The 22,024-nt window shown below is 38.8% G+C and overlaps 1 protein-coding gene across 9 annotated transcripts in view; it reads right to left on the bottom strand.

The window, feature by feature from the left end:
• The window catches only part of FGFR2 (fibroblast growth factor receptor 2), a 490,361-nt gene that overhangs the window by 224,723 nt on the left and 243,614 nt on the right, over positions 1-22,024 (bottom strand). For 7 of the 9 annotated variants that reach the window (XM_044056068.1, XM_044056070.1, XM_044056060.1 and 4 more), the window contains 2 exons: positions 21,344-21,534; positions 14,151-14,295 (listed from right to left, as the gene is read on the bottom strand). In XM_044056068.1, the coding sequence (XP_043912003.1) occupies positions 14,151-14,295; positions 21,344-21,534 (336 nt within the window). Of the gene's footprint in view, positions 1-14,150; positions 14,296-15,993; positions 16,133-21,343; positions 21,535-22,024 lie in introns of all 9 variants that reach the window. The other 2 variants (XM_044056062.1, XM_044056067.1) reach the window with 1 other exon arrangement.

Below are 22,024 nucleotides of genomic sequence, written 5' to 3'. Positions count from 1 at the left end.
ACTTAAGGCACTTGCTTGGAACTGGTGGAATATAGAGGACGGAATCATCCCCAAAATGTGCATACTTCACAAAACAGATCAGAAACGAATTTTAGATATTAAAACTTGCTCAGCACTATTTCTTATTCACAAAATATAAAATGAGGCATACAGAAAGTATGACATTGATAAAAATATTCAAATTACTACAGAAAATGCTTGAAATAAAGTCCAAACTGCATAAAATAAATAAGATAAGGGGAAATGACCACATTTTTGCAAAGCATGTACTTTTCATATTAAGCAAAGATATCTGAGTTATCAGAGGTGTATAAAGTGTTTGCATGTTTGTGCAGTGTTATAGTAAAGTTAGTTCACAAAAGTTCAGGGACTACAAGTTATATTTCACAGAATACAGCCATTGCAAAGCATATTTCGTAAAGTGCAGTATTTCGAAGTGTTTATTGTGCTTTGAATGTTATTATAAGCTCACAACACACTTTGTTTGTACGTAATAAGGGCCATATTTTCAGTGTGTTTGTATATGCTTTGTGGGCATGGCAGATGGATTTTGAAAACCCAGTACACTTATGTTTGGCAGTAATATTGCTACGAACTGGACAGTGTTTGGGCAAGAGTGTGACATTTTCATACAGGCTGCATTTTCTGATAAAGATGAACGTACAGAGGCATTTATTATGCTTAATTTAGCTGGTTCAGAAGCCATAGAAAGGGAATATTCATTTGTGTATGCACCTGCTATCTATACAGCAGAGGGGGAAAACAGTCATGTGTTGTACCGGCTGAGTCAAGGGAGGACCCAGAGTGCTTAAAGTGTAAATTTAGAGAAATGAGTAACCCCCAGACAAATGTTATAATGGAAAGGCACTTATTTTACACAAGGAATCTAAAGCCTAGTGAAACTTTTGCAGCTTATATAACTGACCTGAGAAATAAGGCTAAAATATGCAGATTTGGTGATTTAAGGGATGAGTTGATAAAGGACAGACTTCTGTGTGGTATAAAAATGATGCTGTGAGAAAGATTTTGCTTTGTGACAGTGATTTAACTTTGAATAAGGCCACTGGCATCTCAGATATATGAGCTGACAGAAAAGCACACAAATATGCTTACAAATGAGAACAGCTCTAGAACGCAAGGTGATAAAGTTCATGTTGGCAGTATGCAGCATGTAGTTAAAAGAAACAGGCCCAAGCACATGGTAGTAACTGTAGCCCCTGCAGCACCCACTGGTAAACCCCAGAACTTTCCAGCATATTCCAGAGTTTGTACAGTCTCAGTGAGGTATAAGAGTGAGTCAGCAAACTCAAAGCATGTGCCCCAACCCAGTTTCATTGCTTACTGTCATAATTGTGGTGGAAATCATGAATCTAAAAGAGAGAAACTTTAGCTTTTGGTCAGCAATGCCACAAATGCAATAAATGAAATAATTTCAAAAGGTTTTGTATATCAAAAGGCCCACATTCTTTTATTAAAGGGGAACATTTTAAGAAATGAATCGATCAGATAGAGAGCTGCAATCCTACTCTTTATGTTGATGGTGTGCCAGTGCTTTATGAAACAGTCAATGCAATAGATTTAAGGGCAAAGAATGAAGTGTTTTATACCATTTGGATAAATGACACACCCATAGAGCTCAAAGTTGATGCAGGTTCCAAGTGCAATATTATGTCAGCAGAAACATTTGCTAGAATGTGTAATGGTGAAAGGCTTGATTTGGCAAGGTGTGCAAAGCTTGTTGCTTATGGAGGTGAAGAAATTCAGATTGAAAGCTCAATAGCGCTTTCATGTTACTCTGCTGGAAGAAGCTACAACTTACTATTTTACGTGGTCAAGAGGCATGTCCAGTCATTATTAGGGCTCAGAGACAATTTGAAATGGGACTGCATTCATTTAATAAGGAAGTCCACCATGTTAGCTTAAAATACCACTACTCTAATTTTGCCCAGTACATTTTTTCTACCTATGCTGATCTCTTCAAAGACAAACTAGGGAAGCTTCCAGTTGTGTACTCCATGAAGTCAGACCCAGAGGTCATTCCAGTTATCAGGCTGGCACAAAAAGTTAAAATAGCCATGCAGGACAGATTCAAAGCCAAGCTGGATAAAATGGTGCAACAAGGTGTGATTTGTCCAGTCACAACTCCAACTGAATGAGTATCTTCCATGGTGGTAGCTCATAAGAAAAGCTCAGATGACATTTGAATATGTATTGACCCACAATACTTGAACAAAGCACTAAAAAGACCTCATCATCCAATGTGCACAGTCAAAAAGTCACAACCTTGATGCTAAATGTCAATGTTTTTTTCCATCTTAGATGCAAAGAGTTAATTTTTGCAAATTCAGCTTGAGAACAAAATCCTCATTGTTCACTACTTTCAGTACTCCATTTGGCAAGTACAGAATTTTAAGAATGCCATCTGGGATAAATTCTACAAGTGAAGTTTTTCAACATGCAATGGAGCAACTTTTTTCTGGGTATCCTTATGCTACTATAGTGGGCGACATACTAGTAGGAGGTAATGGTGAAGATTTTTAAGAATGCCATTTGGGATAAATTCTACAAGTGAAGTCTTTCAACGTGTAATGGAGCAACTTTTTTCTGGTATCCTTATGCTACTATAGTGGGCGACATACTAGTAGGAGGTAATGGTGAAGCTGAGCATGACAGAAACCTCATAAATGTTCTGGAAAGGGCAAGTCAAGTGAATCTTGAGCTCAATCCACAGATATACAAATTCAGGCTACAAGTTACTTATGTTGGTCATTTATTTACTAGTTCAGGCCTACGACTAGACCATTCAAAGCAAACAACCATTTTTGAGATGCCAGCTCCAGACAATGTTCAAACCCTGCAATGTTTCCTTGGCATGATCAACTATCTAGGCAAGTTCATTCCAGACTTGAGCCAACTTGCAGTACCACTCAGAGAGGTGAGACATAAAGATGTATCCTGGTCTTGGGCAGAGCAGCACCAGAGAGCATTTAAAGTCCTGAAACAGAGAATTGCTAGTCCACTAACTCTCAGACACTGTGATGTTCACAAACCAGTTACACTTTCCTGTGATACTTCAAAATTTGTCTTGATGCAGTCATTCTACAAGAGGGTTAACCTGTTGCCTATGCATCGAGAACTCTTACCCAGACAGAGATACAATATGCCCAGATTGAGAAAGAGCTTTTGGCAATTATGCTTGCATGTTCAAAGTTCCATGATTATGTTTATGGTAGACCTATCCAGATTGAAAAAGACCACCAACCTCTAGTCACTATCTGACTGTAATGTAGGATGCCGAGACTGCAAAAGTATAATTTCAATCTTGTCTACAAGAAAGGAAAACTTTTTTATCTTGCTGATACATTATCCAGATTGCCGAGAAACAACACAGAACAGCACTAGAATGAAAATCTTGACTTTGACATTTTTCTTCCACGTCTTGACAAGCTGAGACATTACACAGTCACAGACCCAGTTTTACAAAGGCTCAACCACTTTATCAATCAAAGATGGAAGTCAAAGCAATCCAGTTTACCTCGAGAAGTGCAACCTTATTTTCCATACAGAGATTAGATATTGTCTGACAATGGCATCATTATGAAAGGTCTGAAAATAATTGTTCCAAAGTCCTTGCAACCTGAGTACATTACTATCTTGCATTGTGAACACCCAGGAACCGACTCAACCAAAAGAAGGGCAAGAGGACTAGTATTTTGGTCTTCTATGTCACAAGACATTGGGAGAGCACTTTCATGTTGTTCTGTGTGTAATAGTAATAAGCCACATCAACAGAAAGAACCACGTCAGATAAATCATATTCCCAGACTACCGTGTACTAGTCCACTCAAAGTTATTTCTGACAATGGCATGCAGTTTACAAGCCAACAGTTCAAAAGATTGACTGAAGAGTTGGACTTAAAGTAGCCCTGAGTTCCAGCAGTCAGATGGTTTGGCAGAATGTGCAGTTCAAAGTGCAAAATAGTTACTTGAGAAGTCAAAAGCAGACAATGGTGATGTTTTCCTGAATCTCTTGATTCTCAGAAATGTTCCTCATGATAAACATCTTGGTTCACCTGCTCAAAGACTTCTGTTGAGACAAACCAGAACCGCATTACCAATCAGTAGTCAATTGTTGGTCCCATGTGTTAAGAACAGCAGATCAGTGAAAAACAATCTGTTGAAGAAGCGTTTAACTCAGAAGTCCTATTATGATAAAACCAGAAAATCACTCAGTCCATTACGAGAAGGACAAGTGATAAGGATGCAAACGCCCAAATGTTATGATCAGAATGGTATCGTGAAGAATATTTGTCCAGAGCTGAGATCATACATTGTAGAATCACAAGGAGCAGAGTTTAGGCAGAATCAGAAGCATTTAAGACCTGTGTCTGAGCCTATACCACAATACATAGCGTGCAAGAAAGACTCTTTATCTCAGAGTGCATTGTCTGGTTTTCCAATTCCAGAGGAAGTTCCAGAGGACATTCCCATTCCTGTGATGAATCCAGAAGTTCCTAATACGAGTTGTGCACTGAAGACTGCCCCTGTTGCTACGTTTGGTCCAGATTATTATGTTATGAGATATGGTTGCATCTCTAAACCCTATATCAGATACGAAGCAACTTGGACATGAACACTGTGTTATGTTTCCAATGTACATAATAACGGACGTCTAGCTCTAATATTGTTTTTACAAAGGGCAATCATTTCAAGAGGGAGGACATAGATCAATGTGTGTGTGTGTGTGTATGTATCTTTAAGAAGTTATCCAAGGGCTTGCACAAGTGTATAAATACTGAGCATGTGCAACTCTCACTGCCATTTTGTAGTTAGCTGTTGAGATGTAAGCATGTATGTATGCAAGGTCTGTCTGTTAGCCAGTTTGTATTTTATGATGCTGCTATCCATTCTATGTATTAAAACATCTAAATAAAACACCCCACCTGCTTGTTATCTATGTTAGAGAGGGATGAGTGACACTTTCTACTACTCTGAGTATCCATTTATCAATCACCCTCCCAAAAACTTTCATGCAATACAATGGGAGTTTGATACCGCTGTACTGCCCACAATTGTTAATGTCCCCTTTGTTCTTAGACACTAGCACAAGTATGCTTATTCTCCAGTCTTCTGGGATATGCCTTTCTCTCCACAGTGCTATGAGTACCCTCAGGAGCCATTTCTCCCCTATTTCACCCCAGCATCTTTATCATATTTGCTGATCTCACCTGAGCCTGCTGCTTTCCCCGCCTTCATTTTCCTTAGTGCTGTTCTTACTTTAGGAGTGGGCTCCTCCTCTTCTATCATCATGGGCTGCGGCAGTACAGCTTCTTTGGGGTTTTCTTCATTCAGAAGCTGCTATAAGTACTTCTTCTATCTGCCTTTGATGTCCTGTGGACTGGTAAGCAGTTTGTTGTTGACATCCCTTATGAAGAGTGTCTCCCTATCTCCTTTATCTTTTTGTCTTTGCCTTACAACCTGATATAGTTTTTTGTGCCACCTATTCAGTCACTTTGAGTACATATAAAGATATATAATTTCAATATATATATAACCAGACACACATATATAACTTATTTCAGTTTACCAATTGGTTGACAAGTATACTGATGTATTTTGCAGAAGTATTTTCAATATTCAGAGGGTGCACTTCAATACATTACTTGCCAGTGTATGTATTTATATATATATATCTATATATGGTTCTCCTTCACAAAGTCAAATGGCCACAATCTCAAAATTCATATGGTCGAGACCATATGCTCGAAATTGTGGAAGCTCGACTGTGTGAATGGGGAACGGCATACAGCGCAAAACGGGAAATTTCCCTTTCAGCTCTGTAGTACGATCTTGGAGTTGGAATAAATAAGTAGCTGGGGATGTTTTGTTACATTTTTTTTTTAGCTCCCTTTCATGAAGTCGAGCTTCAGAAATTGGAGCATATGGCTTCGGCCATATGCATTTTGAGTTTCTGAACGTTCGACTTTGTGAAGGGGAACCATATGTGTATGTATATATATATATATATATATATATATATATATATATATATATATATATATATACATATACATATATATATATATATATATATACATAAAAGAGGCATAAAATATATGCACACATACACACACACACACACACACACACACACACACACACACACACACACACACACACACACACACACATACACACATACACACATACAATGTGATGCTGCAAAAAGAGTATTGCATTAAGACCTATGAGAAAAAAGATATTAATACTAATTTTGCAAATGTCATTAATACCCATTTGAACTATGCGTATGCCTGGAACTTTATCTAAAGGGATAAAGAAACTACCAGGACTCATTGCAGTAAAATACAAAAACAATTGACCAGCAGCAGAACTCATAAAGACAATCCAATAACAATTTAAACACAAGTATTCTCTACAGACTAAAAATAAAAGCAAAGATGGCAAAAAAAAGAAAAAAAAGTACAAAAGCAACTTGCCAAGTTCAGAAACAAATATAACACAAAGGAATAGATACAATAACTGCTGGAAGGTAGAATACAAAGCTGCTGGACAAATCATCAATGGCTGTAATGCTAAATGGCTAACCTAGGGATCTGGGTTTGTGTTAAGAGGCTAATAAGTTTCAGAAATATCTTTAGCCATGGATCAATCATGACAAAGCTGCATTTAAGAAAACTGGCCAGCAAGGTCATCATCAACCTGAAATTGTAATGAGCATATAAAATGATTAGAAAGGAGTGAATAAGGTACTAAAAGAATAATTTATGTAAGTGCATGAAGAAAAGGCACAAGTGTCCTGAGGATGCATACCAGTTAGGGCAGCATGCTGTCTCAGTAGTAAAGGTTTTGTCCCACAACATCACAGTCAGGGATTCAATCTTGTCCTCAGGTCATTGTGGTGGGTTTGCATGTTCTCTTGGAAAGTTCTTTCAGTGTACTCTGAATTTCCTCCTCATGCTGAAAATTTGCTGTTCGACTGACTACTCTGAACTGCACACACATACACACACACACACACACACACACATTATATATATATATATATATATATATATATATATATATATATATATATGAGTATGTATGTTTACATACACTCATTATTAATCCTTGCCATTTTAGCTTGAGAAATAGGTTATAATGCTGCATGAAGGACAAGCCCACTTACCTGATTAAGAAACAAAGAAACTTTTAACAACATAAGAACTAAGTGGTGTACTTGTGTGTGTTATTTTTTGTTTACCTGGAGTTAATAAAGGTCTGTCTCAGAATTTATCTTCTGCATTGTGTTTTATTCCATGTGTCTATTCTTTGTTGACTTGGTTAGTCTCACTAGGCTAGTGGCCTCTTTTCAGGAGAGACCCAAAGTGGTATTTATGGTACTAGGGCAAATATGGCCAAAGCATCTGGGAACTTTCCCTACTCTCTTTGATAAGTTCATAGGTTCATAGGTTCATAGGTTCATACTAGGCTATCTGCCCGAGGGCATTTATAAGCCTAGCCCATTGTTTTGTGGCTTACGCCACCCCTTTAGTATGGGGAACTATACCCATTATTTTGCTGTGCCTCTGTCGAGCAGTGACACTGAGGTAATTCCTGGGGTATATTTGCGATCTCCCATCCATTGGTCAAGATTTCTCTTGAACAAGGCCAGCGAGGTGCTCTGCCTCACATGTACCGGGATTTTGTTCCACAGCATAGGGAGTCTTTGGGTGATGAATCTATCCCTCCAGCACGCCCTATTAATAGCCGTGTCGAGGTTTAAGTCTCCGCCTTGTGGCTCTGATGGATCTAGATTTTTGAGGTGAAGCATATTCATCAAATCTGGGTTTGACATGGCCTTGTATGTTAGGCAAAGGTCACCTCTGAGCAAGCGGTGACTGAATAGAGCTGGAGTTCTTTCAGTCGGGCAGCATAGGACAGATTTTTGAGACCCTTTATCCTTTTGGTGAGGAACTTTTTGGCCTCTCCAGCTGCTGCAAGTGTCGGGTCAGATACATTCAATGGGGCATTGTACTCAATCATTGGTCTGATGAGTGATGAGTAAAGGAGACTATGACCTCCCTTGATCTAGATGAGAATCCCTTCATGATAAGGTGGGCAATGTAGAAGGACTTCCTAACTACTTTAGCTACATGGGTGTCGAATGACAGACTACTATCAACCTGGGTCCCCAGGTCCCTGATAACTTCTTCTGTGCTCAGTGGATTGCCACCTATTTGGTAGCTAGGGTAACCTTGTTTTTCCGAAGGGTATGACTATGCATTTTTGGCATTTAACTTTAGGCCGTGGCTCTGGCACCAGTTATCCGCTTCTGTGAGACCCTTCTGAAGGATATCTGTGTCAGATGTGTTTTCTACTATGGCCCAGTTTGCAGTCATCTGCAAACTTTGTCAGCCATAACCCTCCTGTGTTTGCTTGTACTTGAAAAGTAGATGCCAAACAAGAGTGGGCCCAGGACTGAGCCCTGTGGGACACCACTTGTGACAGGCTTTGAGTCTGACATGGCGCCAGCAACTCTGACCCTGTGGGTTCTGTCACTCAGCCAGTTTGCAACCCATCTTGTGATGTATGGGTTAACATTTAAGCTGATGAGTTTTTCAATGATACCCGAGTGGGGTATTGTATCAAGGCCTTAGCCAGATCGAGGTAGGCTGTATGGACTGCCTTTCCTCATCAATGGCTTTGGTGACTGTTTCGAAAAAAGTCAACCAAGTTTAAAAGGCATGATCTGCCTTTGACAAAGCCAAACTGGGTTGGATCCAAAGTCTGCAAATTCCCTATGTCTTTATTTATGAGGTCCATTATGATCCTCTCCATGGCTTTGCAGATAAGGCTTGTCAAGCTAATGGGCGGTAATTTCCAGGGTCTGTGGAGGCACCGCCTTTGTGAAGTGGGACCACAGTTGCAGTGCGCCACTCCTGGGCACGTATCCAGAGGTAAGACTTTGATTAAACAGCTGTCCTAGCTGTGGGTTTAATTCCTCATTGAGTTCGTGGAGCACACAGCCGGGGACACCATCGGGTCCCATGGATGCTGTGTTTTTGCTTTGGAGAGAGCAGTTCTCACTTGGGCTGGAGATGTTTGGGGGCTGCACTCATTTGGTATAGATATCTCTCCTTTGGGGAGGGGAGAAGTTTGCACTGAACCTGTCAGCCAGTATGTTGGCAATGTCTGTAGGATCAGTAATCTTCACATCATTTTGAACTAGTTCTGAGCATATCTGGGAGTTTCCTCCTAGGTTTCTAACATAGCTAAAGAAGGCCTTATGATTGTCTTTTGAGTCTTTAGCTATTTTTCTCTCAAATTTGCTTTGGATGATTTTATGAGAGCTCTTAGTTTTTACTTATAGTGATCAAGGGTGTCTTACCTTTTAAGGATTTTGCTCTATCTTGTAGTAGCTTCCTCCTTTTGTTGTAGAGTTTGTTTATGGCTGGGGTCCACCAGACTGGACGCTTGCCTTTGGTACAAAGAGTCTTTGTTTTGCTTGGGATTGCCTTATCCATGCAGTCCTGCAGGTGCTGGTAGAAGGCGTTTGTAAGTGATTCAGCGGCTTGAGTATTGTTTTCCATGGCTCGGGGCCTGAAAGGAGACCATACTAGTCTTTAGAAGTGTGAAGTCGGCTTTTGAGAAGTTCTTTACTGTGGTCTTTTGTATTTCAGGTGGGTGTGGGATGAGGACCTCCAGCGAGATTAGTTTGTGATCTGATCTCACCAGTGAGGGGTATACTTCCAGTGTTGAACATTGTGCTCCCATGTTCGTGATGATGAGATCAAGTATGTTATCTCCTCTTGTGGGAATGGTGACTAGTTGTTCCATGGCATTTGAGTTTATGAATTCCAGGAACTTTTGGGCTAGGGTGTTTGGGCTTGAGTAGTGTTCCCAGTCTATATTAGGGTAATTGAAGTCACCTAGTATGATGGTGTTTGGTGATACATTTATCCCTCTAGTGTTTTCAGGAAGGCCATGTGAGTTTCCTGAGTTTGTGAGGGTGGCCTGTAACATGCTACAATTTGCAGAGCAGTCTTGCCTATGGTTAATTGCACCTGGATGGTCTCCGATGCATCGTGCGTTGCCACCAGTCTTGAGGTGTGGGTGTCCTTGATGAATATGGATACCCTCCTTTCTTGGTATTGTCCGGATTTTGGGGCCGGAACGCATGATATGAGGTAAAACCTGATAGCGCTGGGGTGCTCTCAGGAGCCTTGAACCAGGTTTCTGTCACAGCACAGACATCGATGTTCTCCATACTGAGAAGGGCCTCGAAAAGGTGCATTTTGAGATTTAGACTTCTGGCATTGAGCAGCATTACCCTTAGTTTTTTCCTTTTTGTGTTCTAGGGTGGTAGGTTTAGAATTTGAGCCTTGCCTAAAAAGGCACTATGGGGTGGCAAGAGCCTTTGCCAATATCCGAATCCCAGGGTGACAGGTGCAAGCCGCCCTCAAGCAGCGTGGCTTGTCCAGCATGTCATCCCAGGCAGACAGATACTGGATCCCCTTTGAATGACACCAGTGTTTAAGCCAATTGTTAAAGCTGATCATCTTATCTCTGTATTGTGGCATCATTCTTGGTGAAGGTAGGATACTGCTCAAGGTCAGGGTCATACCTGCCTGGGCTACATAATCAGAGAGCTCCTCAATGTCTCTTTTCATGTAGTCCAAGGAGGTACGTCTCAGGTCGCTTACACCAGCATGGACAATGACTGAGTCATATTTGTACCTGCTGTTGAGAGACCTGAGTGCTTGCGTTATGTGGCGGATTCTAGCGCCCGACAGGCAGCTTACTGTGACCTTCTCCTTACTCAGTCTGGAGAGCGGGACATCAGTGTGTCTGACTATGGAGTCACCAATGACTAGTGTGTCTGGCATTGTGTTTGGCCTTAAGGGCTGTGACTGTTTGACACTCTGACTGTGAGGTCTATGTGTTGCGGGTGTTGTGTTCTGAGGTGGTGGTTGTTTGGGTGTCTGCTTTGGTGGCCTCTGCTGTTTTGGTAGATTTTTGATCAGAGCCTCCGAGTATGTCTTTGTGTGTTTATGTGTATGATTTGAGGTTGTAATGGTACTATGTGAGACTGGGTCTATAGTGTGTGTGGTAACCTTCTCCTCCTGACTGGTCTTGCCAGTCCTATGTTGAGAGAGCTCAACCTCCAGTTTGGCCGTATAGTTGCATCTCTCGCATGTATTTGTGTTTTGTGGGAGGAGGAAAGGGTTGTTCAGTGTACATGAGGCAATTGAAACATTGCCTCAATATTCCCAGGTTCACCAGCTGAGCAGGAGAGGACACTAGCAACTGATCCCTCGACATGCTAGAAGGGTAGACGAAAAACTTTAAAAAAAGATTCCGGGGACGGGTGACCGAGAAATGGGGGTTGCCTTTTGGGGTACTATCTATGACAAGAGTGCCGTATCAAGGTAATAAGTACTGTAGGAGCAAGTGCTAGGTTTAATAGATAGAGAATAGTCTACTTGGAGTCAAGTAGAGTTGATCTTTTTAGTTATAGGATACGCAGATTTGATCAGTAGTATAGTTCGAGGAAGGTAGTTTTAAGGGAAAATTTGAAGAGTGGACTTTAGGTAGCCGAATAGTTTAAACCTGCTTAACCGCACTGCCCTAGTGTGCAACAGTGGCAGCTCCGCTAAATCAGCTTAACGCTTAGCTGCTTTATACCAGGGGCTGGAAAAGCTAGAAACTGGCCCAAAACGACCAATAAACTACTAGTTACTGGCTGAAACCTCACAAAACTGGACAAAAGGCAGCTCAATGCTTCCCACTCCCACTGGTAAGCAATGTAGCTTCCCTTCCCCCAAATAAGGCAAGGAAACAGTACACAGGAACTACAACCAAAGCCCAGGAATCAGCAACTCTGAAACTGGACTAAACTAGTAAAGCAGGAAAGCAAGGTAGCTTCCCTTCCCCCAAATAAGGCAAGGAAACAGTACACAGGAACTACAACCAAAGCCCAGGAATCAGCAACTCTGAAACTGGACTAAACTAGTAAAGCAGGAAAAACAAGAGATATTTTTTTCTTTTTTTCTTTTTTTTCACAAATCAGGCAGAAACAGGTACAGCAAACACTTATAAATGCTATGAATCAGCTACTACAGCTTACACAGAAGAATTTGCTACAAATACAGTCAAATAGTAACAAACAAGGATTCCAAGTGCAATATTAAGTTAAATGCAGTAAAAACAGCTTCAATGTAACAAAAAGGCAGGCGAAATACAGTTGCTAGGTATTCAGATGTGGAAAGCAACAAAAAATATACTTAGTATCAAGAAAAGTCGCTTATTCAGCTCTCTGCAGCCTGGATTACTCTGCTGGCCCACGTGATGGGATCTTTTGCATCCACGAGTTTTCATCAACTCAGGCTGATGGGACCTTGGTTTAACTTCTCATCCAAAGGATGTGCAATTGTTACTTTACAAGTACTGTTCAGTTTTCCAGCTTGATAGGTCTACACATATTTTACATATAAATTAACCAATAATTTAAGTTAATTAAGTAAAATAGGGGGATGCAAGTGTCAACCATCTATCTTTGTCGAACTCAGTAACTTACTACTTATACAATGCAAGCAATGCTGAGATTACAAAGGATGCAGCAAACACTGTCGAGTATTTCTTCATGCAGATAATCTTAATTACAAAACCTAAATGTGCTCCATTTCAGAAAAAAAAACATGACTGGGCAAACAACCAAGTAATGACTTCTTGCTTCCTTAACATGTGATCAAATGGATATTTAGACTGCAAGACTAAATTATTTATGCGACATTTCATCTATCCAAGGCTGGGTCTAGACCATTAATAGTTTTCACAACATTGTCAAAAGTTCTTTAAACTTTTCCAGAAGCTCATTAACTGAGGCAAAGCATCTTGTAATACATTGAAAGAATGCACGGACCACAGCACAATATTCTTGAAGCAAGAAAAAAAAAAAAAAAAAAAAAGTTAAGAAATACATTTTTACTGCATCTTCCTTAAGCATTATGCATGCAAAAATGCATTGCTGTGTCTCATTCAAAAATTTCAAATCAATTTTTTTCAAATACAAAATAAAAACACACTGAAAACAATATCTGCTCTGAAAGTTAGGACCCACAAACAATAAGCATGAAATGCAATATTTTACTGTGCAGTGAAGCGGCAAGGCACTAGGCATAGGAAAAGAAACAGTCAGTATAAAAAAGATTTCATTTAAATACCTCTGAAACAGGAGAAGGTGATAAACAGTTTGTAGGCATTTAAAGCCATTCAAATCCTTGGAGGAAAAAAAAAAACCTCAACACCCCGTTTAACCCAAGCAGCATGTGTTGGCAGGTAACCTTCTCCTGAGACAGGATTAGCCAAGGCTGTAACAGTCAAAACATTAAGTAAAAAGACACACCATTGTACAGAAGAATTGGGAATTCTCTCAAGGGAACTGCCAGAGCAAGTGCGTAAAATCAGACACAAGTAACAGAGAAGGTTTGTCCTGGCAGGAGTGCAGCAAGAGAGCGACTCAACTTTTAAATCGTAATCATTAAGAAATCTAGGAATTTATTGCCTATGCCTTAAAATTGTACTGATTAGAGAATTTAGCAAAAACTGTTAATTTCTTTAAAAAGAATAAGAACACTAACACCAAACACTGAAATGTATACTTGCTGCCCTCTGAAGTACACCAGGCAAAACCCATAAATCACAATGCTTCCATTAACAAAAACTAGCTTATTTAAAAGTTTTTTGCTTTAGCGACTTCATTAAGATGATAATTTGCTAACATGTTCACATTTGGTGTCTTCTCCTCTTTGGAATGGTGCTTAAAAGAAACTTAAAAGCTGCAGTAAAAATATTTGATATTTATAACAGAACTGTGTTATAAAGCTGTATAAACTCTAAATGTACAGAAGGGCTACCCTTTAGTTGCTCCAATGTAAAGCAATTTTGATATACCACCTTTCCTGCTCCTGTATTATTTTTTTCAGAGTCAAAAAAATGCAGAAGATAGCCTGCTTGGTCTATTACCTGCAGCTTTTGAGAGAGAAAAAGAAAAAAAACAAGATAATTTCTGAAATGGAAGCAGTGTGATTATTCACAGATCAAAAAGTAAAGTAAAGCAACCACTGTAAGGTAGCAGTAAATACCTGGCAGTACGGTCAACCATGCAGATTGGTGGGAGATTCCAATAGAATTACCCGCCAAGCATGTATATTCCCCAGCATCCTCAAAAGTTACATTCCGCAAATACAGAACCTCAATTTCTTTGTCCGTAGTGTTAACTCCGGCAGTCTATAAGAGAAAAGGGAAGCAACAGGGAAAAGAAAAAAAAAAAAGGCAAGACAACATGAAATATTTTGTGGATAGGGATATGGAACCTTGCAGCTTTGGGTCCCTGTCAGACACCAAAGTGCACTCTGTAGAATGGTACAGTTCCCCCTCCCATCCACAACTTGTCATCCAAAAGACACCAAGTTCCAACTTGCCCAAAGGGAAAAAAATACATAACCTTCACCATACCTAAGCACACCTTCTAAACATGCATGCAGCTAAAACATGGAAAAAATGTCCCACAATTCCTGGCATTCTTGTATTTCTTCTAGAAAAGAATAAAGAAAACCAGTAGAAAAAAAGACAGACAAAAAGGCAGAAAACAGACTAGTAACATGCTGTTTACTACATATTGACAACGTGTACAGCATAAATAACGGGCACATTAACTGAAGCTACCAATGGTTCATTCTGAAAACTAAAATAATGACATGGTTACTTCAAGTTCCTATAAAGGATACTTCGTTTTTCTACCACAATATAACACCTCCACCAGTCACAATTTGGTATTTTTACATTTTAACCCTCACTTGTTTGTATTCTGTCAGCCAAGTACTCAAATTAAAATTAGCATTTCCCCTTCTACAAATGTTCATGGTTTCATAGTCTAATTTTAATTTTTTTCTCTTGTCTATTTCAAAATAATACAACTAAGTCATAAATGTTTCTTTTTTGGTGCTGGGGGTCGTTAAAGTTCAATTTTACTTTCCTTTTGTAAACAGTTTGCTGAATAGGTTTAAATGAAAAAACTTAAACGTAAAGATTTTTTTATGAAAAGTCAGTTTGTCTTGCTAAATGTCTTGACATTCTAAACTTTAAGCTGGAATGGTGTAGCCAACTTTTAAACAAACTCCAACCTCTAAACATGCATATTTTAATTTGTGAATTAGTTTTCCTGTAGCAGTTCTAACTACATGTAGCCACGGGCCAATGTTCTCATAACACAAAATGCCTACAGAATGTACACGGAGCTGTTTTCTGTTTACCAATACCTGTACAATGTAAATATCCTGTATATTCTACACCTCTACATTTATCTCACAAATTCCGTACATGTAGCAAGTAATTACTTACAGAGGAACCCACTCAGATCCTGCATAAGTCACCAAAGGCAAGACAGCACATTGAAAGGATGTTGATCCATGTCATGCCAGAATACTTCATGTGACTCACCATTCTCTACAGCTGTGTTATTACTTTGTGTTAACAGTTGTATAACAGCAAGGCTATGTGATATGAACTAAACCTAACTTCATATTTTACTTCTCAACAGAACAGTGACAGCAATGGGGACCATTTATTGTAATATGTCTCAAAAGAGACAATTCTGTAGTATTTAGCAGAGACAAGGCAAGACTGAAAAACAGAATGAGTCACTGGAATTTAGAGCAAGACAAAGGCAGGTACTGGGAGAGGCAGGCAGAGATGAAGACAGTTGGGTGGGGAACAGAATGAGACATAGACAGACACAAAGGAGAGTAAGTGAAACTGTGGGATTTTTCCATGGCTGTTGGTATGCCACCACTTGCAATGAAGCAAGAAAGACACACATACTCCCTAAGACCCAAAGAGTAGTTCCCGGAATTACCTGCAGACTTCCCAAGCACACCCAAACTTTCCAGCCTCTACATTCAGCTTTATTCTCTGCATTTTTTTTACCTGATATAACTGTGAGCCAGGCAGACTGGTTGGCCTCCCCAATATAATTGGAGACCTTACAAATATATTCTCCAGCGTCCGCCTCTGTCACATTGAACAGTTCCAGGAGTTCAACATTGGAGATATTTATCCCAGATTGCTAAAATAAACCAATAACACAGGATAACAAAATGTAAACATTGTCCACATTTGGACAGCAACATTCCCACCACCAAAATTGTTAACATACTGTGCAATCAACAAGCTTTGTATTTTCTCTTACGAATGACAATGACGAGCAGCTACTTTAAAATGTCTGTAAAACAACTTATAATACACACTGATCTTTGTTAGTGATTGTAGCAAACACTTCGGTGTCACATACAGTTGCAGCTAATATCACTGTTTACTGAACACTGACCCCAACATCGAAGATGAGATGGTTCCAGTCAGATACACCATTACATACCCATTGCTTTCACCATGTGTAGTTGCAATTGCATTTATTAAACATGAAGGTTCTCTAAGGAAACCTGCAGGTGTGCTGCTCGTTGTCCCAGGTTGCAGGAGGTGATGCATTCTTCATATAGCATAAGATAGCATGTTGAATCTTCTGCAAGTAATACTGCCAGTTACAGTTATGAGGTCAAGGTATTACCAAATATGTCTCCTGCAGGATATTACATAAAAAAGGAACCCAGTTCTAGACATTTAGCAGAAACAGCAACAGCAAGGAAAATAACTTTATTCCTAAACAGAAGTGATACAGAAAGCAGAAGACTTTTTCAGAGTTCAAGGTCCAATTACTGGTAGTGAGATAAAGCCTGTAATTGATCGCTCCGCTGCAACTACATTAAAAATCAGAGGGACACATTGGTCATTGATCAGAATGCCCACACATTTTCCCAGAAATAAAATGTGGTTAAGTAATGCTCATGCAAGGACATCTAAGAAGGAGTACAAGCATAAAGATTACCACCTCATATAAAGTATGAGACTCAAAAAGAGGAGATTATGATGAGATGAAAAGGAAAGGTCAGGTGCAACTCATTTTATCGACAGCAATGGCTGCGTATCAGCTTATAAAAAGATTTCAAGGGATTAATAATGAAACAGGCAAGGCATAGCTATAACATCTTCTAGAGCTTTACAATGATGCACCAGGGAAAACCTACACTTCACAGACACTCTAAGTCACTATAGGTGTGGACTCCATTCTGACTCCAAATCTCTGTCTTTAATGATGGAAGCAGATGAAATTTGCAGAAAATGTTACCTTAGCAGGGCAAACATGACTTCTGCTAAAGCCAGGGCAATTGAACCTCAGCAGTCATACAAAGGATAGCATTCCCAATGCTGGACATCTGAGAGAAAAACACTTGAAAATATTTTCTTCTGAGTAGGATGGATACCGATAGCAATCCACAGTAGCTATGGACACAGATAGCAACCCACGGTAGTTGCTTGAGGTGGATGCCATAAAAAGACTTGTGCATTACAGCAGCTACAACTTGGTTAATATCTAAAATGTAGAGATCACATCAATTTCCCCTTATAATCTAATTGTTTATGCTCAATTCAGAATTAATAATGTAAGATTCAGTTCATAACTGTTTGGAATATGAATCTAGGCCTCTGCAGAAAGGTACAATAAAGAAGCTATTGTTACATGCCATTTGAAAAGTTTGACTCACATTAGGAGTTACAATAGTTTTCTGTTAGGCATACAATGCTACAATGAGCAAAAAAACATAGACACTATAATGGGGTAAAACCAGACTGAACTTAAGTGTTTTCTATCTGTAAGAATGAATGTGGAGAAACTTGTTAGAATTTTGTATCAAAACATATCCTTCAAAATAAAGTAAACTCTAGTACCTTCATCTTAGAAGGCACAAACAGAAATGAAATTAAGATCCTTCAAGAAACTGAACTACAGCATTCAAGACTCTAGATCAGAAGAGTAACCTACGAGAACCATCAAACATAAATCAAATAGAACCACAGCAATAAAGTTGTGCAAGCAAAATGGATGACCACCCAAGTAAAACTTTTAGGTACTTCTTATTAATCAGAACACAAAAGTACACAATATCTTGTATTTGTCTGTGGATTTTTCACATGGAGATTTTAAACTTAGTGGGATCCAACTATGTCTGTAAGAAACATAGCATGATAAGCCTGACAGATGGAGAAAGAGATATGTGTTGTACCACCCCAAAAGGGGAAAAAAAAACAGAATGGGCAATGCACTAAATTAAATCCATCCACAGTAATAGTCTTACAAGTTTAGACTATGTAGATATCAAAACCAGTCCAAGTCACAAAAAACAGAAATCTGACAGATCAGAACCAATGAAAACTGAAACAATACACATGTGAGCATGCACTTGTAGTGAACAGAAAATCCATTAAGTACCAATGTTCTTCTGTTCTATATCAAAAAGCTGAAATGGAGTCAAACTCCTCTTTCACTGTTTGCAAAATGTTCAACTCCACAAGACAGCAGCCAACCATTTTACTACAGCTTTTACATCTTATGGGTGAACTTAAAGATGAAGGAAATTTTCTGACACTAACAAGGGGTGTCTGCATGATGGCTGTTTTCTTGCAGAACGTGCACTGCTGTTATGACTATGCTACAGACCAGTACTTTTTTCCAGGCCCATACAACAGAACCACTACGCTAAATTTTACATTATGCCTCCACTGAGACAGAGAGAGAGAGAGAGAGAGAGAGAGAGGGAGGGAGGGAGGGAGAGTCAGAGGAGATGTCTGGTCAATAAAGCAACCCCTCAACTTCTTTATTTAAATAATGCTCTAACTACATGACAACCGATCTAATTAGAAGCTTCGTTCAAATGTAAAACTCTAGAGCCTAAATCATGAAAAAGAAGAAAAAAGTGCTGATTTGTAAGCCCTTACAGGACCTGAAGAACTCTAGGTTTCGAACTTACCCAAGGCATCTGTTCATAATTCCATTATCATGATATTCTACAGACAAGGAAGCAAATCACATGGGATGGAAAGGTCAACAACAATGAACATTACTGTGAGTCTGAGACCAGATGGGTACTTGTTATGCAGTGACAGCACACAATGGATAGAAACTGCAGAAATGTCTATGCAGATGGATGCAAAATAGATGCATAAAACTGTGTCTGCAGACACCTCTATAAACTATGCTAGACGAATGAGTGTTCTTGTCTGGTCTCTGCACTTATAGGATATCATTCTCAGACTGTACTTTTATGGAAGAACTGTTGTTTTGTATGAGAGCTACAGAACACCTAAACACCTCACATATAAAAAATATTCTGGATGAGGAGAGAGAGAAATTCTTTCAGACAATAGAAACAACAAAGACTACAGCCACTGCAAACCCAAAATGAGGTTGATAATTGCAAAGCCCTGAAAAGGGACAGCCAGTAACCTTAGTTTTATAAGCAAGAACTCCCAAAATATTTTCAAGCTGCACAGACACTAACACCACCTTGAACTACATCAGGCGGATGAAAGACCAGTGATAAGTATTTTGTACTGGAAGGACAAAGTAAAGTAATCTTCTGTGTCTTGAGGGGATTTCAGTTTGCCATTGCATACCAAACAAGTACAATGAACAACCCCTGTGGTGTGTAACTGCATTAATTTGATGTATTTAATATTCCAGGTGAAGACACATATATTAAGAACTGATCTGATTTCTCAAATTTCTTGGGAAGTAGAAAAGAAAAACAAAACATGAGAAAAATACTCAAAAATAATCTTATGAAGACACTGATTTTGCAAGTTTGTTTTTCAGATCTGGATCCAAGTTTGAGCATTTACTTAGTGTGGTAAGATTAAATGGTCTCTCACTGAAGAACCAAAATAGAGCTGGGCCTACCAGCTAGATAATGTGTCAGAATATCATCCTACCCTGCATTCCCTAGTTCTTAGCAACATTTACTTGGATCTGTTCTGGAAAAGACTATCCTGATTACTCACTGCTGTACAGCACTGAACATATAACTTTTGGAAAATGGGTGTCAATATATAGCTTGTACTTTGTGCATTGTTCCCTGTCTACCAATATTTGTCAGTGGGAATACAGTACTTTAATTACCTGCTAATGTAAATAACTTAAAGAAAACTTTCTTCACAGATTACTTTAAAGTTAAACCACAGTAGGTTAATCCTGTTACCACAGTAGTATAAAAAGAGGACACTATAGACTAAAACAGCAGCTCACAAACAATTTGTTGTTAGTGAACAATAATCCATAAATGTAAGGAATAATTGAACTCTATTGAGGATTAACTGCATACTTAAGCTATCATGATACTACCAAGTGACCTCAGCAATGAAAGTATTAGAGGTCACCTAGGCTACCTGACTAAAATGAAATATGTAAACATCAATCCCAGGACTAATGTCATTTATCTTGTATAGCATTAGGTTTGCAGCTGTACTAAAGTTGAAGAAAACTAATTTAAACAATTTTCTTACATAAATATGCCAAGATACCTCCTCAGAGCAGTTATTTCGCATGCACACTATTGTGGCAGTAACTGCACAATATGCAAATGAAGGCTGTTAACTATCTTCTTGATATATGTAGTGTACAACAACAGTTAAGCATCTGCAAGTGCTGCACTATGTAACCTTACCAGTTACAAAGTGGATATGATGAGGCATAACAAAATAAAAAAAAAGATTTAAAGCAGCACGTGTTCAATTGTTAAGCAGCTATGTAGCTTCTAGAAGTAGTGCTGAACATGAAATATTAGTGTTAACAGAATTTTTAAAAATGACTTTACAGGAGCATTACCCTCCTAACACCCCAACAAAAATTAACAGGGTATGGAAGTAAAGTCCCTCAAATTAATTAATGCTATCTCACTACATCACCAAAAATAACACACCATAGGACTAACCCTTTTATTCAGTTACATTTGTATAAAATCACTGCCCAGCACAATGCACCACTGCCATATTTTCTTCATTAAAATTACAATGCAAGGCCAAAACCGTTCACAAAAATAAACTTAGGAACAGTGTGGTAAAGAAATCAGTTTAATGCAGAAGGTAAATATTTCAGTACTGTTAACTCTGTCTGAATTTCAACTACATTAAATTAGGCTCCATTTTTGATAAATACACAAGATAATGATAAAACTACAGAGAGTCTTAATGTTTGCATCTGATAACATGCCTGAAATATAATATGGCAGTACAGTGAGCACTGTTTAATATGGAGTACTTTTAAGCTGCAATAATTTACGACTTTAGATTCTACTGATAGTAGTAAAACATTAACGAAGACAGAAAAATCAACTATAGGAAAATTTTCAAGACGGAAAACTTGGTGTAGGTCTGTTAGTATTCTTACCTTCACAATCTGAAAGTGTGGCGTCCCATCTTCTTTATACTTGCTCCCATTCCTTTCCACGTGTTTTAGCCACTGTATGTGAGGTTGAGCATCGCTATAAACTTTACACAGAAACTCTGCATCCCCTCCAACTGTGACTGTAGTGTTTGAAGGAAGGCCAGCCTGTAGAATAGGCCTGTGCGGTGACCGTTCTGAAATGCATTATGGGCAAATACATATAAACAAGGAAACGTAGCAGTAAACCACTTATAAGCACATAAAAAGGCAATAAATTGTCAGTAACACAATTTCACTAGCTGTCCTTTAGCATAAAGAAATGGAAAAATCCTGAAAACTAAAAGAAAACAGCTTGGCTCCTTAAATAAATATTCATAAGTTTAACTGACTTTTGCTCAGTTTGTTAGGTAGAACATCATAGTAATCCTACAATGACGGTGCAGAAAAAGATATATTAAAAAAGATATAATAAACAATAATGATCCAAGTTAAAGCATTCAGAAATATTATTTATTTACTTTTTTTTATTAGCATTTCATTCTGGGAAAAGTCCGACTTGGTAGGAGCCCATGTTCAGCTGAGGCCTGGGGAGAAGAGCTTCACAGCATTACAAAACATTAAGAACAATAACAGGAATTGCAATGTGAAAAGTCAGGGAAAAGCAGGCTTAAGGTACATTTAGAG

The sequence above is a fragment of the Protopterus annectens genome, chromosome 14.part0 (assembly GCF_019279795.1).
Source record: "Protopterus annectens isolate FY-2018-M chromosome 14.part0, PAN1.0, whole genome shotgun sequence".
Taxonomy (NCBI): Eukaryota; Metazoa; Chordata; order Ceratodontiformes; family Protopteridae; genus Protopterus; species Protopterus annectens.
This window is presented reverse-complemented; position numbering and strand designations above follow the sequence as displayed.